General features: G+C 40.4%; 1 protein-coding gene across 1 annotated transcript; it reads right to left on the bottom strand.

Moving 5' to 3' along the window:
• Window positions 1-2,076: 2,076 nt before the first annotated feature.
• Window positions 2,077-22,868, bottom strand: slc6a1b (solute carrier family 6 member 1b; the record flags this gene model as incomplete). Its single annotated transcript, XM_083772312.1, has 14 exons — window positions 2,077-2,184; window positions 4,724-4,891; window positions 5,569-5,669; window positions 6,469-6,571; window positions 8,177-8,308; window positions 9,262-9,374; window positions 12,430-12,554; window positions 13,393-13,496; window positions 15,310-15,444; window positions 19,736-19,868; window positions 21,251-21,360; window positions 21,932-22,032; window positions 22,179-22,310; window positions 22,625-22,868. The coding sequence occupies 14 exons, from the start codon at window positions 22,866-22,868 to the stop codon at window positions 2,077-2,079; spliced, it is 1,809 nt and encodes a 602-aa protein (XP_083628438.1).
• Window positions 22,869-23,005: the final 137 nt, after the last annotated feature.

Raw genomic sequence — 23,005 nt, 5'->3', positions numbered from 1 at the left:
GGTATTTCCTGGTAAAACACCTATTGTACCAGCAGTACACTGACAATGTTGCTGTACAGTACATGGATGATGATGTATTCTGGTCTAGTCAAGGTTTCTCTCTCATATAGTCTGATATTGGAAACCTGCACCTCCAAATGGGACAGAAACACACTATGGCTTCTATTAAACGGACTGTATATAGGCCTTCATAGTTCTTGTACACCGGAAGAAATTACGCTAGCAAAATACCCTAAAAAACTGCTTTTATATATTATTATTATGTATGCAATTTAATTATTTTTCCACCTCCTTGTGTTAAGACCTGTAGCGAAGAAAAAAATAAAAGTTTATTCAAATGTGCTATATTTTTTTGCTAGCCTTAATTTGTCTTCAGCATATTGTGGTAGTCTCAGAGAAGATTTGGTCATTTCCACCTTTGTTCCTGAGGAGTGGGTCATTAAATACTGTATATATATATATATGTGTGTGTGTGTGTGTGTGTGTGTGTGTGTGTGTGTGTGTGTGTGTGTGTGTGTGTGTGTGTGTGTGTGTGTGTGTGTGTGTGTGTGTGTGTGTGTGTGCGTGCGTATGCGTGTGCGTGTGCGTGTGCGTGTGCGTGTGTGTGTGTGTGTGTGTGTGCGTGTGCGTGTCTGTGTGTGTGTGAGTAAACTGTATCATAGAGTATAGTGATATCCGTCCTCCAAAATGCATCCATGCTGCTTCCTCCATTAACACTGCGCCAGCCTTTGCAGTACAGTGCATTATTTCCCAAACGTTAAAAAAAAGAGAACTTAACACGTATGTTTTAACACAGAACGTTGTTAGTCAACTGGCACCAGTTCAGGAGATATATAGGGCACATGAGTGACACATTACCTTTTCCAAACAATTTCTCTTGGACCAGTAGTGGGACTACAATATTGTGTATCTGTGCATACTGTATACAGTGTACATAAGTGGTTCGAAAATGGTGCTGCTGCTGCTGCTATTTCACACTTAATAATATTCCTTTGTTGTTTTAGAGATACATGGAGATGTTTGATTTGTTCTAGTCATTGGGCCATGTGTCTTCACCAAACTCTTTCGGATTTTGGTCCTTGTCAGACTTATACGTATATATAGAAAAGGTCCTAAAAATGATTCTAAAAAAAAGTCAGACAACATACAAAGTTATTGTTCTTTAGAAAACAAAGAAACAATTTTTTAACAGTCTCTTGCTATATATACTATATAGGTTATTTTTGCTTTCGCCACATAGGTATTCAATCATGCCAAAAAAGAGTTGAATAGTTTGTAGTCTGTACTGGCCTTGTGCTTTTCAAAGGTATAGTCCCAGAATTGGGTGGTAAACAGCTAACTGCAGGGAGGGAGTGATGTTCTGGTTATAATAGAATAATTTACACATACAAGGAGATTTGGCCTTGCCTGTTGCACATTCCCATATGGTCTTTACCTCAGATTGGTCAATATTCATTTCCTACTTTGCAATGATCATATTGCATTTATTCACCCACGACATTGCATTCAATTTAATGTATTTCTTTCATATACAAGCAAACTCATTTTAATCTATATTTATCTTTGTACAATAATAGTATCTTAATAGATTAATTTATTGTAAATAACTTTAAATTAGAAGAATGTTGTTGAATCATATTGGGCCGAATTTTAAATTATAAACTCAAAATACAGTAAATTTCCTAGGTCACATTTCCTATAACCACGTATCTTTTTACCCTCTCTCTCTCTCTCTCTCTCTCTCTCTCTCTCTCTTTTTTTTGCATAATGAAACACAAACTATCACTGCAACATTATGTTGAGTAGTTTGTCTTTCTTCATCCACATAATGCTTTTTTAACTCTTTATTTTACAAATAAACAAACAAACAAACAAACAAACAAAAAAGAACGGTTGTGTTCAGGTTGGTCTCGCGTGTCTCTCTGGAGGTAGGTGAATAAAAGCAGACGTGCTATAGTCTGATGGTCGTTCCCAACCTTGATTATGTTTGTTGTTGTTGTTGTTGTTGTTTCTTCCTGCGTGCGGTGCACTAACCATCCATCCCCAAGGACGAAGAGACGGGACAAAGATGTCCATCTAGATGTAGGCCTCCTCGGTGGCCGGGTTCTGGCTCTCGCTCTGTGCTTCCGTTTCTAATACCTGGCCCTTCACCAGCACCACAGGCTTGACCATCATCCTCAGACGCTGTAGAGGAAGAAGTGGGACAAGCCCAACAAAACATTTATGAATGGCATTATTATATAGCGCTTTTTCCAAGTGCTCAAAGCGCTTTACAACGGTTCATTCATTCATACATTGGGAGGTGAAGTGGCGAACAGTCGACGCCAGCGTCCTCACTTACCCACATTCACACACCAATGGGTGCGAGCACCCACCCACCGACTCATTGGAGGCAATGTAGGGTTCTTGCCCAAGGACACTTCGACATGTAGACAGGAAGAGCTAGGATTTGAACTGCCAACCCACAGGTGGCATTAAAAACATGACAAACTGATATCCCATTCATTTGAAAGTTTAGAAACGTCTATACAATGATCAGACGACATAGCTTAATCTATAAAGGATTAAGAAAAAAAAAGTAATCCAGACGTCATTCAGCAGGATGTCAACCACTTTGCCAAACTAAATCAAGAACACATTGTGGAGGAACCATGTGGAGGACATTGAATCATCCACGTCATCTGAAACACAGATCTTGGTTGGACCCAGAGATGAGAGTCTGGCATGATGGAGTTTATATGCATCCATGCTAAGTGTTTGTGAGAGCGAGCATCCGCCCGTACTGGGAAAACCAATCAGCTGGCTGATTGCTGCTATTAGACAATCAGCCATCAGCTGTTTACTGAAGTGGTTGACACCTGCACGTCGCCTCTGACAGCCCTTCTGTGGAGCTGCCAGTAATTATGGACCATTTATTCTCCACTGAACAGCTTTTTAGACGTGTTAGCTATGCGGCTATATGGGTCACAAAGGGCTCAAATATATGCGCGGCTATTATTCAATTCCATTGTAAATGAGTACAGATTGAAAAGCCCTCAATATGAAAGCCATCCCGGAAAAGCCATTATCTGTTATTGATTGAGAGCGTCAAATCAATAATAATCTAACGCGCTATTATGCCAAAGCATAAAAGCATTTATTGAGCGCTCAGTGTCTGGATATACCCACAAGGCAACTAAAACCATGTAGGCTATACCATAAATTATACATGATTTAAGAAAACCACTAATCATGTCTAGTCAGCATGCAGACCCAATTGCTGTTTCTTTATCATGCAAACTAATCACTGCTTCAAGCAAATGTTTGGTGGGTGTTTTTAGGCCACCACAATGCTTTTCCAATGGGAGTCCAATGGGAGGTTTGACCAAACATTTGTGTTTGATTGCTGATTGCTGGTGGTGTTCTGCCCCCATCAAACAAAAATGTTTGGTCAAACCATGTGACTCCGATTGGAAAAGCATTGTGGTGGCCTAAAAAAAACAAAAAAAACTACCAAACATTTGCTTGATTGTTGTTTGATACGTGTGAATTAGGCCTTATACACATATCACAGCAATGTTTCTGGACATGGGAAGAAAGGCAGTTGGGTCAATTGTGTTTTCACCGTGAAATTGTTGCCGCTGCTAAATTGCTGTCGTGAATAATTCACCTTTATATGTTGTTTCAGAATGAATGAGAATGAATCTCGTTCCCATCCTCTTCTTGTCTTACGAGATGTAAAAGCTTAATTGAAACACAACTGCAACCAAAATGTGGTACTTCCGTAAGATTTTCTTGTTTGAATAATCGCAATGTTTTCCATGTAAACAGATGTGCACAGCATCAAAGTTACTTGGGCGGTACGTCGTGTACTTCCACTTATACAGTAGATGCTTTTAGCAGTGTTTTTGTTTTTGTTCATCTTAACTCCTTGACACCCGAGAAACAATACAAACTTACCTTTGCACAGGTAGCCATGCCTGAGAGAACGAGATTTGATTAACCCATTTTGACCTGAAGTCAACATTTAAAAAATGTCTTCAAAATCTTGACGTTTTCTGAAATACTTATGTTTCTATACCAGTGGTGCTCAATATTTCATGTCAAGGACCCCCATAATTATGTGTATTTGGCCGCCGACCCCCATCTGAAAATATGTTGTTTCAGGGACACCCCCAGAAGCAAATATATGAGTTAAAAACGTTCGCTCTGAAAGAATATATATAAAGATTTGTGCCACATTTTCAAATTTTTCAAAAATAGCTCACCTACAAGCTCGTAGCCGCACTATGAGCGTGTAGATCTGCTATTTTTAACTTAATGCTTAACGTTTTTGGCCGGGGACCCCCGGAGATGCTTTGGCAGTGTCTCGGGACCCCCGCCCCCTCCCGACCCCCAATATAAATTGACTGCTACAATAACCTTAATAATAGAGACAATACACCATAAATACTGAAACCAGATAATCATTAGGGAAGGTGTATATTTGTACTATATGTAAACTCTTAATTTCCATTTAAGTTGCAAAATATATATATATATTTGGGGATGCCCCAAAAGATTTTGGGGGTCGCGACCCACGGGTTTAGAACCCATGGCTTAAAACACCAAAAGGGGTTCCCGCCCAAAATGGTTGTCTTGGTTGTTTTCCAACAAAATGAATGTGGCAAATCAAGTGCAATTTCAAATATACATCACCAACGCTGCATAACATGAACTAGATCGAGGGAGACATCGTTCGTACCTCTTTGTATGTGCCTTTGAGTGTGAGGAACATGTAGCCCATGTAGCCAGGGATGAGGAGCATGGAGGAGAGGGCCATGCACCAGCCCACCCCCTGGCCCCAGGCCGGGAACACGTAGTCCCCCATGGTGAGGGGAACCATCTGAATCGCACTGAACAGGAACACTCCCTGCAGGAGACGAGACAAAAACAACGACAACACGTCTCCACACATATTCACACAGTCGTAATATATTCTACAGCCACTAGCTCGCGTATCTGCAGAGTACTAGACCACATGCTGGAAGAGATTTGTTGATGCACATGCTGTTGTCAAAAGGCCTAAGGGTTCTGTGTTATACAGTTGAATTTTGGGACATATTGTTTGCACCAAACGCTAGCACAATCATGCAAGCAGTCTGCAGTCTATGGCCTCACTCACACCTTTCGATCTAGCATACAACATTGATGCATGCTAGATGCATGCTAGATGTAAACAAAGGGTAAGTGTCAATGCATTTCCAATGGAAGTCACATGGTTTGACACAATTGTTTTGTTGTACGGCTTTCGGCTGTGTTTCGACTGCCCCCCTCCCCCTCATACAACACAAATGTTGTGTAAAACCATGTGAGTCCCATTGGAAATGCATTGCGAGCTTGCATCAGTAAACAAGTCTCAGCTATACAACAATCTGTTGCAAAGGTGTGAGTCAGGCTTAAGAGTGTAGACTATGCCAGGACCGTGGCAGCTACCACGTGGACATGTTGCAACCAGTTGTCCTATACCAACCAAATGGTATTTGAATGAAGGTGTGTTTACTTGTAGACAGAATAATATCTATTTTTAAAAGGTACTGGTGTACTTACACCCACGATGAGCGGAGTGAAGACCACCCAACAGGCCTTCCACCAGAAGCAGGGCCTATAACCAATCATCTCTTCAATGTTGTCGTAGAACTTATTCACACCTGGAGCCAAGTACAAAGACACAGTCAGTGTGCGGATATTATACATTTGATGTGAAAAAGATAATATTATGAAAACCACTAAACAACAGTATTTATTAAATGTATCATATACTTAAATATATATTTTTTTCTCACAGAATCAAAGGTTTTATGGGCATGATTCACCAGGATCCTAGATGGCTTGATTCTAGGGCTTAAAATAATTGTGTAAATCTCTATGGGGAAAGATGCTTGTAGCTATTTTCAGTGTGCATAACCGGAATATAAATCAGACAAAAACACGTTACTCGGGTGCAGTGGTGGAAAAAGTACTCAATTGTTTTACTTAAGTAAAAGTACCAATACTGCAATTTAGAAGTACTTTGTTACAAGTAAAAGTACGGAATTGAAAATGTACTTGAGTAAAAGTACAAAAGTATCAGCTTCAAAATGTACTAAAAGTAAAAGTACTCATATTGTAGAATGTCCCATTTCACAAGTTCAAAATGTGTACAAATTCTATTGAAAATAGCCCGATTTACAAGACGATCTACAAGCTCACAATGCGTCCCAACACGACGCATTGTGAGCTTGTAGATCGGCTATTTTCAAATTGCCAAAAAGAATAGCGTTGAAGTGGTTAATGTATGTTTTCTAATCATACATTAGAATTAGAACATTTTAAATCGCCAAAGTAACTATTAGTAACTCAAATTTTCAAATAATTGTAGTGGAGTAAAAGTATGAATATTGGCTTAAGTAAAGTACTTAAGTAAAATTACTTAGTTACTTTCCACCACTGCTCGATTGTGAGACTTACCATAGAACCAGGAGATGGAGATGCACTCAAAGAAGACCAGGAACAGCAGACACATTCCACTGGCTGAGTAGTAGTCGAACAGCTTGAACACATACAGTCCACCCTGAGGAAGAGAAGAGGCAATAGCAGAGGTGAGGAGAGGAATTCATTGGGAGCTTGGAATCTGGCTTTTGTTGTTGTTGATAAAATTGATGAATTGTGATATTACTATTATTATTATTATCAAACATGGGAGGGATATATCATATCCCCAACCAACAAGAAAAATAAAATAAAACTGACTGATAACAGGGTTGGGTATCAAAAGCAGAAGCATGCCCCCCCCCCTCATCAAACCCTGGGAAGAAGACAGTTCAGAGGAAAGAACTATAAGCGCACGAGGACGGTACAGTTCATTGAGAAGCGGTGGTGTGGAATCCTGGATTGAGCGTATATATACTGTACCACCAGTGACTGACTGGTGAGGGTTGTTGACCTAGCTCCCGTTGGCGAGGATATAGCACTGGGTGGTGGTAGTGGTGGCTTGAAGAGTCCTTGTGCAGACATCGTGTTATAGGATAGATGGTCAGCAGCACGCCACGCACACACACACACACACATCAAGCATCTGACAAAAAAAGAGGACTACTTGTCCTGGATCTCTCTGGCCTTTTAGCAGGTCATCATGGGCACCAGCTCAAATGGACCTGCTAAGTGATGCCAGACCATGCAGCGCTCCTATTCTGTGAAGCTTGATGACTGCCCGGAGCGGTGATTAGCGCAATTGCCTTCGTTCCTACGGCGTTATGATCTCAATCCAGAGTGTCAGACAAAGAGGGGGATAGTACAGGGCTCTTTTGAGAAGCACAGGCAACCATGACGGCCTCGCGGTGGTCCTTGTTCTTCAGACGGACTCCCCACTGGACAGACAAAGAATGGCCTTGACCTATTTCTTATTGACTTGCTTCGTGTCTTATTTAGAGCCAACCACTTTCGACCTGACGTGCTTATCTTGGGCATTGTAGGCGAAACACGGCATGCACGGCATGCACGGCATGCACGGCACGCACGCACGCACGCACGCACGCACGCACGCACGCACGCACGCACGCACGCACACACACACACACACGCGCGCGCGCGCGCGCTCGCGCGTATGGCTTACGTGAGAAAATGTCTGTCTGTTTGAATAGGTTCAATTAGTGAGGAGGAATGTTCTCATTGAAATATGGATGAATTAGTTCCTATAGAAGATGACAGGTCAATGTTGTGGATGAACTCATTAAAGTGGGACAGCAATAAGATCAGGATACTCTGACAATGCCTCTGAGAATGTAAGAACCACAAAGGACTTTGCTCTGAAACCTTTCATATCCGGATCCATATATGTATGGATCCGGTCGGGCTGTTGGACTCAGTCAGAATGTTTGATTTAAAAAAAAATATATATATATAAACAAACAAACAAAATAAATAAATGCTTAAAATGCATGTATAATAATAATAATAATAATAATAATAATGATAATAATCGTTTTTTGTGTTAATGTTAATTTCCCATAGTGACTATGGTGCGTGAACACTTGCTGGCTGCCTAATAATAATAATAATAATAATAATAATAATAATAATAATAATAACATAATACTAATACTAATACTAATACTAATACTAATACTAATACTAATACTAATACTAATAATAATAAAACATGATACATTAAATTTACCTGTGTAATGTTGGACAGGCCAATGATGTAAGACACGACGCAGACAGCCGCGATGAAGAGCTCCCGCCTTTTCCTCAGATGGCGAGGGAACTCGTCGACCAGCGCGGTGATGAAGCCTTCCACAGTACAGAACTATGCAACCACAGTGGAATTATGTTACTACACACAACAAGCGACAACCTCTCTCACTATACACACTAGAGCTGATGACAACCTCTCTCACTACACACTAGACTAGAGCAACAGTACACACTGTGTAGTGAGAGCTGATGTCATAATGATGTCATAATATTGATGCTGTCAGGCAGAAACCTGCCAGGCAGAAACTTTGTAACTACATAATTTCATAATTGTCATTATTCCAAATAATTTGAGCAGTTTGAAAAATGCTTTTCTGCCTGGATCTTTGAGAGATTTGTGTGAAACGTTCTACACACAATCTATGGACCATTATCTGAAATCCCAGTTGAAAAGAATCTTGTACGTGGAAACATGAACAGCGCACACACTGTAGTAATGAATGCCATGCTTTGTCATCAAAAACACTGAATGGTTTTACTGACATCAATGGAACAACTGATTGTGTCCTGATAGCTCAGTAGGTAGAGCTTCAGACTTTAGAACACAAGGTCATGGGTTAAAATCGGTGTACCAACAACTCAGTGTATGGGTCTTACCCCCCCATGGAACAATAACAAGGTCTTCTTTTTCTCAAGTTCAGTCTTTCATGTTTATAAGGCAAATTGTGCATATTGTTCTTATTGCTAATTGCCTTCTTTCTTGGTCCCACCTTATCGCTGCTTGCAGCTATATATAAACGCAGGAATCTGGTAGAGGGCCATGCCAAACAGTGACTATGCGAAGCCCATAGCCATTGGCCAAAGGGTGGCACTATGGTGGCACTATAGCACTCAATTGAAAATGTAAACTTTGAACGCGCATAGCTCATGACCGTTGACCGTTGGCAATGAAACGTTGATACACATATGTGTCTCCACATGCTTATGGCTTGTTTGGCCAAAACCAGGCGCAGGCGGGCCTCGGGACTTTGAGCGACGCTATACTGTGTGTGCACTGCAGTATACCTGGCTGTCAATCCCCAACATCAGCAGCATGGAGAAGAAGAGGATGGCCCACAGAGGAGAGATGGGGAGCTGAGTCACAGCCTCTGGATAGGCCAGAAACGCCAGGCCAGGTCCTATAGAGAAGGGAAGACCAGTACAAACATCATGTTTTGTCCTCTATTGTACTGTAGGTAGAATGGGCTCTATGCGCACACGCCATTTTGGAAATAACTTGGTCCCCTTCCCTACTTCCTTCACAGGTGTTACCGGCGATGATACTAATGAAGGCTACTGTTCCATTCGGGTCAAACAGAGCCAGGGTGCTGCTATTGTTCAGGTTTGGCTCACTGGAAACACTCTGCTACACCCAGTGGATCTCAAAGTGTCCTCGAGTGGGTTCCAAATGGCCCATGGGTGTGTAACTCTGAGAGTGTTTCTACACTTGAGACATGAGACATGTGGGGACAAAAGCTGTTTATAGTAGGGCCCCTTCAAAAAAAGGTTTGAGAACCACTGCACACTAAATGGAACAGAGCCTTAATTAGTATAATCGGTAACACCTGAAAGAAATAGGGAAATAGGGTATTATGCAATTTTTCTCCCAGAACGTCCTGCCATATCAACATGTTGCTGCTTGCATTGTAGCCTATACCTGCATGAGTGAGTTACAAAGCTTTCTTGAACCTTGTGACATATTACACAACTCTTTAACGCTTAACATTAGAGGCAGAGAATCCGAGTGTTATAAAGGTAAATGGCACGTTATCTAAAAGATTATCATGTTATGTGAGGCCAGCTCCCAGACATTACAGTGTGCAATTTGCATATTTAGGAGAAGTCTTTAGTAAGAGCAGCACTATGCAGACGATGTGATCAGTTATTTGACATTTCCTGATCAATCCTTGCCAAAATGATTGGAAACAAATGACCACAGAATACAAATAAGAACTGATTGAAAGTAAGATGAGGCATTAAACTGATCCCTGGCTAAAAAGACAAATATGCCTTAATACATTATAATTTAAAACAATTTGATTTATTTTAGAAATAGGTTATCTTTCACTCAATAGGAACAACTCCTGTCGCAAGTTGATGATGTCATATTTGTCCATGTGTGGTCCAGCCCTATGGAATATTAGTACATGTGCTAATAAAAAGTATTTAAATATTGCTTATTACTTGCGCAAACAGAGCGCGCAAGTCCTAGTTTCGCCCGGGACTCGTATGCACCGTCCCAGCATTTTCGATGCGTATGCACCGTCCCGGCAATTTTGATGCGTATGCACCGTCCCAGTAATGACTACTTGTGCCTGATACGGCAGTGGTGCCAGATTACATACATGTATACATAGGAGCATTACCTTTAATCCGTCATTACGCCATTACGTCACCACCATCGAAAACCATTGGTTTTATCAGGCACAACTAGTCATTACGTCATTTGCTGGGACGGTGCAAACGTATAAAAATTGCTGGGATGGTGCATACGCATTAAAATTGCCGGGACGGTGCATACGCATCGAAAATGCTGGGACTGTGCATACGGCGCAAAGTAACCACAGTATACCACTAATCAACTTACAAATTACATATACATATATACATAGTATAATGTATAACTAGCTCTCAATGATTACGTAATAAAGATGTGGATTAAAGGACCCAATGCCAGAGTGTAATTGGTTTTCGATGGTGACGTAATGATGATATGTTTTAGTGTTGGGAGGATTAAAGGTAATGCTCCTACGTATGTACAGTATACATGTATGTAATCTGGCACCACCGTCCCAGCATTTTCGATGCGTATGCACCGTCCCGGCAATTTTGATGCGTATGCACCGTCCCAGTAATGACTACTTGTGCCTGATACGGCAGTGGTGCCAGATTACATACATGTATACATAGGAGCATTACCTTTAATCCGTCATTACGCCATTACGTCACCACCATCGAAAACCATTGGTTTTATCAGGCACAATTAGTCATTACGTCATTTGCTGGGACGGTGCATACACATCGACAATGCGTAAGAAAGAAAGATAGAAGTATAAAGACTTTCATGTCAAGATTGGGCTTTAAACAATTAATCATAAATCCAACTACAGATTACGGAAAGTATTATTACAGAAATTGAAGTTAGAGACACCTATTACTCTGATCATGATTTAGTATTAATATCACTATAGTCCAAGATTAAATAAATGTAAAACAATTGACAATTTACAATAAATAATTAAATAATTATACTGTATACGTGATAACATATTTAATTTCAGTTTATATACCTTTTTTTTAATCGGATATCGATGATTTATTTTTCTTTGAGAAACTAAAAAGGGATCCAGAATAGTTCTAAATCGATAAAACTGTATTTCTTTTTTAGATAGAAACTTGTACCATACTTAATAATACTACTTTTTTACATGCATAAAGTAGCTAGGTAGCAAATAGTTAAACCTAATAATTCAACATTTCAAACGTTCCTTCACAGAGAAACTGAGATTTGACAGATTGTAGCGGTCGAAAGTACTTGCACGCTCTGCTTGCGCACTAGTAGGCCATTTATGGTCTACTAGTGTGCAACAAGCAAGTATGCACTCGACAGAGTGCAGTTCTAGTTTTTTTGTATTAGCATATGCATTCCATAGGGCTCCATTGGGCTAGACCACACATGGGCAGATGACATAATCAACCTGCGACAACGGAAGCAGTCCCTATGGAGTGAAAGATTATCTACTCATAAAATAAATGCAACATTCACGTTTTTATTTTTGGATTTTAGTTATCAAAGATAGGGTTTTTAGGACCCTCTCGAAAACGAGATACTGTATCTCAATGGGGTATTCCTAAATAAAGAATTTCAAACAAAGATATTAGATATTAAAACAAATATCTAACATACCTGAACAAAAAACAGAAACATACCATCTCTGTCTACTGTTATCTTTGTAATACTAAAAAGATGCCGACCTTCATGAGGTTATTTTCAAAAGGCCAGTAACTACAGAAAATGGCTTCTATCTTTTACTCTTCTTCCATTATAGACATAATAGGAGGCTGACAATCTAACACATCTCTTTCTCTGCCTGGATTGACAACAGCACATCAAGAGGTTATTTTTTGTATCACGAGCATCCCCCTGGCGAGTGCTTATTGTCATCGTTGAGATTAAACATTGATTGCAATTACCTGAGGCAGCCACGTCAGCGATGGGTCTCTTTGTCACCTGGGCCATGAAGCCCACGATTGAGAAGATGACCAAGCCGGCAAACATGCTTGTGAAGGAGTTGATGCAGCAGACAATGACGGAGTCTCTGCAGGGGGGGAGACAATGTGCAAGGCGAACCATTGTTATGCCAGTGTGTCAATTCCTTATCAACCCGTCCCACATTTGTGGAGCTGGGCAAGAGCAAATGGGGAGGAAAAGGGAGGAAAGAAGCTATTCTGCATCCTTGCATCAGCGCGGCAGCCTAATACCTCTACATTGACAGATTCATTTAAATTCCGGACTGAACCGTGGCAGATTGAAAATGGTCGGTGGCACGAGCACATGCTATCGTTTGTAGTAACGAGGCAAGTGATAAGTGCCGAGCACCGTTGTGACACAAACAAAGACAACTAAATGTCTCTGTTGTTGTCTGTCTGCTCACGTAATTCCATAACGGAAAGTCTTAATTGACCTGGAGAACCAATAGCTGCACTTCCTGGAGTGGAAATAACACCTTTGATGTGAAATAAATATCTGAAAGCTTCACATTTAATTAACAATTAATTTCATTATAGTCCACACACCCCATATAATGATTGAGGCGATGCCAGCACAGAAACACTAGGGATACTTTGATATAAACATAATGTGCATTTCTGCTTGAAAATTGGTATTCAACCACATGAACCCTAGTATTTCTATTATGCGCATGTCCTCATTGCCGAACATTAGGAACGTTTATGAATATTTGGTAAAAATTGATGTTTGGTGGTGAATATTCAGCAAAATATTAGCCAATCTACAAAATGAGTGTGCAGGGTAGCGGTAAGTCATTCTATGAGTCTTGATATTAGACCTCAGTCACCTTTGATGATCAATATTAATTATAAACTAGTTACTAGGCCGATGCATAATAGGAAATGTTCTTGAAATGTATAGCTTACCTGTAGACATTGTTATTGAAGGGGTTGTAACTGCCCAAAGCAATCAGAGAGCCCAGTCCCAGGCCATACGAAAAGAAGATTTGAGTGGCAGCATCGAGCCACACCTGATAAACAACCCCAAATCAGAGGTATAAATCAGGAGGACAGATGGATCAAACTGAAGCAATCAAGTACATACTTGAGTTGATTATGAGGTCAAGAGTGGATTTTATTTTTCTGATGGTCTGTTGAGTTGACTGCTTCCTCAATAGACACTTAGCTAGTACATAGTTTTCTCGAGACAAAACATACCATAGTATGAATAACATAGCTTAATACTGATTCTGTTTACAGTATAAAGTAAACACTACACCATAATAATTATGGTTGATTAAATGACACAAAAAGCATTTTTTCGCCTTTATGTTTTGTTGTTTTTCAATTACATGGTTAAGTCATTGTGCATGTTTTACAGGCTGACAAATCTCATTTTAGAAGCTGAGAAGCATTAAGCATTTAAGTATTACAATTGTGCGGTAAGATGGTGTAGCCTACTAGCCTAGCCACTGAGGAAATACAATAACCAACCAAATGGGAAAAGTATGTCCATAACCCAACCCCAACCAACGTGTGTGAGACATCATACAGTATTGGTTCACGAGAAATGTATGAGTTTGCTTTAATATAGTACCCAATAAGATACAGATTTAGATGTTGTCCTGCAGTTCCACCTGAAGAGACAATTGTCTTTATTCAGACCGTGGCCATCTTTCCAGCAAGGTGCTACCTAGGGGCATCCAAACTGAAAAGTCCTATTTAATTGTATTAAATAACCTCAAACTCACCAACATTGCAGCTGTACGAAAAGCTTGAATTATCATCTTACTATCTGCAAAGTGTTTGTTTCATAAAAGTCCACCGTAGACATGTTATGAGCTACTTCCTGTCAATAAATTCCTTGCAGATGATTATCAGTAACGCAACCTCCTGCTGCCTGCTGCACTATGTGCACATTCAAAACAGGTGGTACGCATGGGCCGTTGAACACGAAACACAAAAATAAAGGATTAAAGGAAGTAGCTCATAAAATGATAGAAAGAGGATAATTCAAGCTTTTCGTACAGCTGCAATGTTGGTGAGTTTGACGTTGTTTAATATAATTAGATAGGAATTTTCTGTTTGGATGAATGGGCTGTCTATGGGAAGTAGCACCTAGGTAGCACCTTGCTGGCCTGAATAAAGTCAATAGGCCTACTTTTACCATCAATGTAGCTGACAATTCACCCTTTGTCAATCCATCCACTACCATTGAAATAACTTTTTTTTCATTTGCTTCGTATTGATATTATGTGAATTAAATTCTTATTTTAAACTTGGTGTCACAGGTGCAGCCTGGTGACTGGGCATTTTTTGTTTTTTTCCATTTTTTTTTATTTTAACAAATTCATCATAAACAAGACGGAACCAGTGCGGAACTAGGCAGAAAGAGCCTGCTGGTTGGTCAGTCAGGGACCAATCTGCAGAAGGCTGACAAAGGGTGAATTTGGCCCACACAGACATATTGTGAAATGCACTGTGAACTAGACAAAAGACAACCCCTATACAGGAGGAGATAATTTTGATAGCCCAAACTATACAAAGATACACTATTAACTGCATCAAGATAACGCCAGGACAATAATGTTTCATCAACTGTGAGTTTGGCAAAATAGGCTACATCAAAGTCAGGTCTGTAACTCTGAGAGTGTACAAATGGACCAAAGGGAGCGGACCCTGACTTGGTTCCATTTGTACACGAATTAACAATGGACAGATTTGGGTCCCAGAGATACAACTTGCTATCAAACGGGTGTCTGTGGGACTAATGCATATCAAACTGGGGGTCCTTGAAATAAATGTAAAAACAAAAAAAGGTTGAGAATTACTGCTTTTCTGTACCTCAGACTCCTTGAGTTTGTTGAAGTCTGGAGTAACATAGAAGAGGATTCCATCGATGGCCCCAGGTAGCGTGATGCCACGACAGAACAGGATGAACAGCATGAAGTAAGGATATGTGGCAGAGAAATACACCACCTGTGGTAAACAAAGTCAGGGACAAATTAACATCATGACATAAAATAGAATTTTAGCTGTCTATGGATGACATATTGTTGTAGGCAAAATAAGTTATAACTTATCTCTGTGACAAATCAAAGTTCATGCTACAAATTCTGGGCTTAAATGCAATTGCCGGAAGAAAAAAAAAACATTAGGCTTTTAAATAAAATACACCATGGCTACCGTATGTCACCACAGATGCTTTTGTGATTACCATGATTATGTGTAATGTCCCTCTAGTGACAGTCTCATTTAACTAAAACCCACAATGCTATTATGCTAATTCATAGCCACATGCGTAATAACGTTATTGAAATGATTCGGTCTGTAGGCTATATGTGATTCAGATACTTCCTACAAGGGTGGGAGTGTAAAAGCCAAATAAAAACGGAGAGGCTATTCAACCCTTTATGAATACAGTAGGTTTGTATATTGTATTGCGTTGCATTGTGTCACTATGCCCGGAGCACATTGCAGTGACCTAGTATACCAGTCTCTAGAGCCTCCATTGCCCAGATTTCCAGGGTTCAACACAATACAACCATTTGACACCATATTCTATGCTGATTTCACACTGTAACTATAATTCTGCAGATTCATTTTGAATATGTTTCTATAGTATGAACATTCTGAAATGATGCAAAACCTGCAAAGGGTCACACATACCACACATATTGGCACTTTGGCCATAATTATGTAAATAAATACTGCAAGGAAGGAAGCATGAATGAACTATTGAACTTTGGTGTAAAAGGGGAAATCGTGCTGTCTGCCATAAACAAACACACACATGTGCACGTGTGTGTGTGTGTGTGTGTGTGTGTGTGTGTGTGTGTGTGCTGTGTGTGTGTGTGTGTGTGTGTGTGTGTGTGTGTGTGTGTGTGCGTGCGTGCGTGCATGCGTGCGTGCGACGTGCGTGCGTGCGTGCGTGCGTGTGTGTGTGCGTGCGTGCATTTTTGACATTTCGCATCATTACATAAGGTCTTTGTGAAGCTAGTTAGTCATGTTTATGAGGCCAGCTGACCGTACCTACTGTAACCCCTATAAGGAATTATTTCTGCTGATACCAGTGAAAGACACCTTTCACTGATACTCTGCACCCAAAGGCCAGTCTCTCCACACCAATGCAACTCCTTTTTCAGCAGCAGCCATTTATCCCCAATGGCAGTTACAAGGAGTTGTGAGTTGGTGTGGACGTCTGGCCATTATTAACCCATTTTCGGCCTGACGTCGTCGACATTTAAAAAAAATCTCTTCTAAATCCTGACAGTTTTCTGAAATACCTATGTTTCTGTATCAGTGGTGGTGGTCCGACAACGCATCTGAGTTTAAAAAACGTTCGCTCTGAAAGAATATACATATTCAAAGATTTATGCCGATCATAGCTCATAGCGCGGCACCGAGTGCCGCGCTATGAGCTTGTATATCTGCTATTTTTCAATAGCAAAAGCATAATGTAACATAATGCTTAAAACACCAAAAGGGGTTCCCGCCCAGAATGGGTTAAAGGACGACTTCACCACTTTTCAAACCTATCTTCATTTCCTCACTAACCACACCAGAGGGTCGCCATGCAACTAGTGTTGTTTTTGGAAGCAAATTTAGATTTTAGTTTTAGTCATAGTCTCTTGAATAGTTTTCATTTAGTTTTAGTCACATTTTAGTCACCTGGAATGTTTTAGTGTAGTACAGTTGATTTTAGTCGACTAAAATGTATTTTGGCGGGCCTTGATGTAATGACTGTTTTTACACTACAAGCTCACAACGCGTTGGAGCGCGATGCGTTGTGTGCTTGTAGATCTGCTATTTTCAGCATGCAACCAAGTGTAAAATGACTTATACTCATGGATCTAGTCCCGTCCTAACATTTCAGTCTAGTTTGTATCTGTTGATGAAATTGTCAATACATGTAGTCTTAGTTTTAGTCATGATTCTTAGTTTTCATTTAGTTTCCATTTAGTTTTTATCAGTGAAAAAAGGTAGTCGACGGAAATTTTTCGTCTTAGCTTTAGTCGACAAAAACAATACTGCTCCTTGGCAACCATTATTCCCCAATAGCAGTTGCAGGGAGTTGCATTGGCGTGGTTTGTTTTGTTGCAAGTAGTTGCAGCAGGTGTGGTTTGGGCATGGTTTAAAATGGTAAATGGTAAAAACTACCTCCCCCTGGCCAGCCGGGGCGCCTGATGGAGGGGAAAGGAACTGGTCGGAATAACGTGTCCCTTCCACGCGCTACGTCCGGCCGGGGAAATTCCCCTCTGTCAGGTGAAAAGAAGCAGCTTGGACTCCTCATGCATAGAAGGAGGCATGAGGTCAGTCCGCTGCCCCCCCCCCAGGTTGGCAGAGGAAGTGTAGCGCCCAGGATTACATTAGATAATTGGCACTGGGTGAAAAAGAAAAGAAACTGGGCTACAAAAATCGTGGGATAAAATTTGAACCTTTTTTTGCTGTGTCTCATAGGAGGGCTGTGGTCAGTTCAGAAACGAGTAGAAAGACTGAGTAGAAAGTCATTGTGCTACATTATCATGAACATTAGTAAGGACCAATTATATGAAGATAGGTTTTAAAAGTGGCAAATTTGTCCTTTAATCTCATGTACAACGCACTGATATTGTTCTTGCACTTGTCTATATCATGTACAGAACTGCGCAAGAAGCATGGAATACGGATGTGTATATTACAGGAAACTGCCGTTAAACTTTCCAGCAAACTCCGGTAAACTCCCGAATTGTACCATCACACCTGTATATTACCGTATAATAACTGTATATGCCCGCTAAACTTGAGGTTTACGGGCAACATACTGTACAGTCGCCATAATTGCCCGTTAACTCCTCTTTTCACACAGTTAAAACCTACTGCTATATGCTCATGACATGCACCTTATGGCTAACCTCATATTACTCTTTTATGTGTATAAATGTGTACATACCTCTATTTTTTTAACAGTGGAGTTAGCACAAAAGCTCATTCCACCTGCTGTTTTACGCCTGTAAACGTGTGATGTGACAATAAGGGCTTATTGTGACTCTGTTTTTGTTACTGTGCTACGTGATTAATGTCATCTAAAATAGGAAACCTTGACCGTTCATCTTTAAAACCACAAGACAATAAAGATAGAGATAAAAAACAAGCTTACCCAGGTAGTTAACCAGGCTATAAGATCATTGGAGACAAACAATTGCAACTTTAGGACATATACTGTATACAACTGCTCCAACAGCGAGTTGAGAAAACAGGCTTGAAAGGTTCACTGCTGTGGTCTCTAACATTACACCTAGCTACATGTTTAAGCATTTATTTCATATTTACATTACGATTTCAGCTCTGACACTTATTTCAGACATGCTCTAGTCTAGTATGTGAAGAGTCTGCCTCTGCTATTTTTTTTTAAGGTTTTTCTCCTCTCCAAATGGAATTTGCGTGATGGCAGGCTCTCAGTCAAATCTGGTCACTGTTGTTACCATCAGGCTTAGAGTGGCTTAGAGTGCCATTAGCAGAAAGGAATTGTTACAAGACGTTTGTGCCAACTGCTGTGGACATTTTAAATAAGAAAATGTTTAAATAGTTCCACCACCTATAATCCCCTGCACAGCCCATAATCACTGCGTTACGTGAATGCATTTTACCGTATTGTGCCGAATATAAGACGACTCTGATTATAAGACGACCCCCCATTTCCCAAGGCTCATTTGTGGAAAAAGTCTACAGTGGAAACAGTCTAGTCCCCGATTATAATACGACCCTGTTTTTTTTTAAATATTTCCATTGAAAAAAGACATTGGTTTTATATTCAGGCAAATAGGGTATACAGTATAGTATTGTAATGCATCTGTGTATTTTATGTAGCTAATGTTTTTATTTTTATATGTGCCAAAGACAAATTTCCATTTTATGTCAAATTGAATGGACAGTAAAGTTTTATTTTTCTTATAAGTAATAACCTATACATTGTGGCATTCCACATTAGTACCTATAATAATGTTAACTCCCATGCCGATCTTCATGGTATTATACACTTTATACTTTCAGAAAAATAGACCAGTGCACATTGTCCGATCTTGTTAAACTAACAGATATCATGAAGAAAGGCAAAGGCTCGCAACTCACTTTTGTAATGCTCCAAGTATTTAATATACTTGAAAAAGACACGATACCGGTCGGAACGTTGTATGTCCTGCCTGCTGTGATTGTGAATAAATACTTGGAGCATTACAAAAGTGAGTTGCAAGCCTTTTGCCTTTCTTCATTATACACTTTATATTCTTACTTTGCCAGTCCAGCTGACCCCCTTCCAGATGCAGAAGTAGACGAGCACCCATGCGATGGCCAGTGTTATGGCCAGAGGCAGCCTGATCTCCCCTGGCTTCTCCAAGCCATCCGTCATCTGGTGCATGTTCCGTCTGCAGGGTGGGAATGGAAATGTGTTACTAGTACACGACCAGACCACGTGCATATATACTGGATCTGATGTAATACTTGCCTGCAGAGCACACGCACATACAATGTGCATATATACTGCATGTACCATTTGTGCACGACTGCATGGAAATGTATATGTACACGTACCGTGACGCACGTGCATGCACACATGCACACACACACACACACACACACACACACACACACACACACACACACACACACACACACACACACACACACACACACATACATACTAGGGGTGTAACGATATAGTAACTGTATCGAAATATCGATTTTAATTGAAGTATGAAATGTAAACAGAAAATATCGTATCGTATCGTTTGACTTTGTATCGCATCGTATTGTCAATGGAAATAATCGGTATCAAATCGTTTTGCAATGTAAATAATCAATTGAATCAATACTAAGTACTTATGCATTGTATTGTTAAGAATAAAAAAGAAAAAGATGGGTTTAATTACTTTTCCATTCCATATAGCTACAATTGGTCTATCGAAGAAATGTGTGTGTTCTCTGTGTTCATGTCAAGGTGTTTTTTCTTCTCCATAATGTTCAATACCATGTCCATCTATTTGCCAGAGAATCACTGTTTAGTCTAACTTGGACTCAGGGGGGTGGACGCCTCTGCCTTGTATAGTCCCCAGTGAATACTAGGCATGTTGCCCTTCACTGGTAACCCTATTTTGGTATTCTTTTTAAATATATGAAGGTATTGTGGGCTGGGATTTTACAAAAAAGCCCCCCTTTTAAATGCATACATACATACATACATACATACATACATACATACATACATACATACATACATACATACATACATGCTCTTGATGTCTGGTGGTATAGATGAAAAGGACGGATATCATGGTATGGTATCCAGCATTTTGCAGTCAGATGATAGGCCTATAATCCTGATCAACAAAACTTTTGGTTGGCCAAATAATCACAGATCAATAAGCTACTATAAGCAATCATTTGTCAAAAAAATGAATGCAATATTTTCTTCTTTTTTTGGTATTCAGACAGCCAGCAATGGATAGAACGCTCCCAAAAAAAGTATTAGTCTCTGTGATACATCTAGGGGCCATATCTGCATTCAAAGCTTTTCCATGAAGCTTTGTCATTGGTCGATTTGCCTGTATGCTTCCTGATTGGTCATTGGGACCGGGTTTTATTTTTATTTTTTTACCAATGACAAAATGCAGATGTGTCACAGAGACGACATTTGTTGTGGGAGTCTGAATACCAAAAAAAAAAAAAAGTCATTAAAAATGTGACATAGTATTGCTTATAGCAGCTTTAATCACAGACTAGACTGAATTAGTATTTTAGTTGTCCTTACTCCCAGAACTCTTGCACAGCGCTGGTGAGATTACTGGTGTCTGGGATGCTGTAGTTGGTGTAGCAGCGCTCTGTGTTCCAGACATTACCACAAGTCTGCCATGGTAGCTCCTGGAAAGAACATGGACAAAAAAAAGGAGGGAGGGGGGATGGGGGGTGGTGGTGGTGGTGGTGGTGGTGGTGGTGGGGGGGGGGAAGTAAAAAAAAAAAGAAAAAAATCACAGACAGCTCTCTAGACTTAAAGCCATTCTCTTGCTGCCAGATCCTATTCTCTCAGGCTGTCACACAGCCAAGTCCAAGATACTCATTCGGGGACATTGGGATTTCATGCTAATCTCAAAGGACTGAATACCCTCCGTCACCAAATGCATTTATCAGAACCTTATGTGTGAGCCTCTAATTATGTGGGAAAGGAACTAATGCATGTCATACTTCTACAAGGGTTGTATACTCTTATGTAACATGCCAAGTATACATATTTATGCCATCATGTGACTCAATGTGTGGGATGTATACCAAATTAGTCAAAGACATTCTTCAAATATTTGAGTGTGTATATTGTATAAACATTTATATATTTGCAGCACTCTGTTTATAATTTCTTCTATAATTCCATCATGCATGCATCTGTCCCATTTAGATGTATAGGCTATAGGTGTAGTGATAATATCGATATACTCACACTGGTGAAGGAGTTGTACAGATAGTAAATAGCCCAGGATATGATTACGATGTAATAGATGTTCAGCCAGAAGGACAGCACAGCAGCAGCCAGCCCTACCCCTGAGTGGGAACATAGCAGCAAGGTGTTTAACGCTATATATGATTGTCTGTGTGTGTGCGTGTGTGTGTTAACAACTAAATACCCAAGGTCTTTGGGTTTATCATCTCACCAGGGTGTTGTGTACATCACATCGGCGTGTTTTTACCTTTGAAGACGGGGGCCAGTTTCCACACACCGAGCCCGCCGATTGAAGTGTATTGACCGAGAGCCGTCTCGAGAAGGAACAGGGGCATACCCGCAAATATAAGGGTCAAAAAGTAGGGAATCAAGAAGGCTCCTGGATGAGAGGTGAGAGGTAAAGCGTAATGAGTTAGGTTGAAGCATTAATAAATTACATAAAAAATAATCCAGGCTGATTTTTTATTAGTAAAATAAATATGCTGTTTCACACTGCCTGCGGATTCCGAGGCTACACATGCCACAGACCTCGTTTGCGCGCAATTACGCACAGCTATACAGGGAGGCATTTGAGATTAATTAAATGAACACCCCCAGAGCAAACTGGCTGGTTGGGATTAGGTGTGGATTTTTTTTAACCTCCTTTTGGTCTGGTTTGTTACACGATAAAAATGCCAAGATTTCTTGATTTACCTCCTCCGTTTTTCCCACATAAATAAGGAAATCTCCAGACATTTCCGAGTCCAATTGCGTATCCAACACAAGAGAGGAGAAAGTCAAATCTTCCGCCCCACGTTTCTCGCTCGGGTAGGTCCGTTTTCGTCTTCTGGACTTTTACCACCAAGGTTTTAGGTTTGTCGTTCGTGGTGGGCGCCTCGTTCACCACCGCCTCCGTTAAGACATGTCCGTCCGTGGCTTTGGTCCCGTTCGTCGCCATTATTGTTCCTCCAGGTGTTCGTTAGTCCTGACCAAATGGACGTGGGGGGAGTTCAGCACCAATCCACGCAGACAGACAGATACAGACAGACAGACAGACAGACAGACAGACAGCAGAGGCTCCCGTCCGTTGCCCAC

This window comes from Protomyctophum parallelum (assembly GCF_964188405.1).
Source record: "Protomyctophum parallelum genome assembly, chromosome: 8".
Classification (NCBI taxonomy): Eukaryota; Metazoa; Chordata; class Actinopteri; order Myctophiformes; family Myctophidae; genus Protomyctophum; species Protomyctophum parallelum.
The sequence above is the reverse complement of the archived record's forward strand: the minus strand, read 5'-3'. Positions and strand labels throughout refer to the sequence as shown.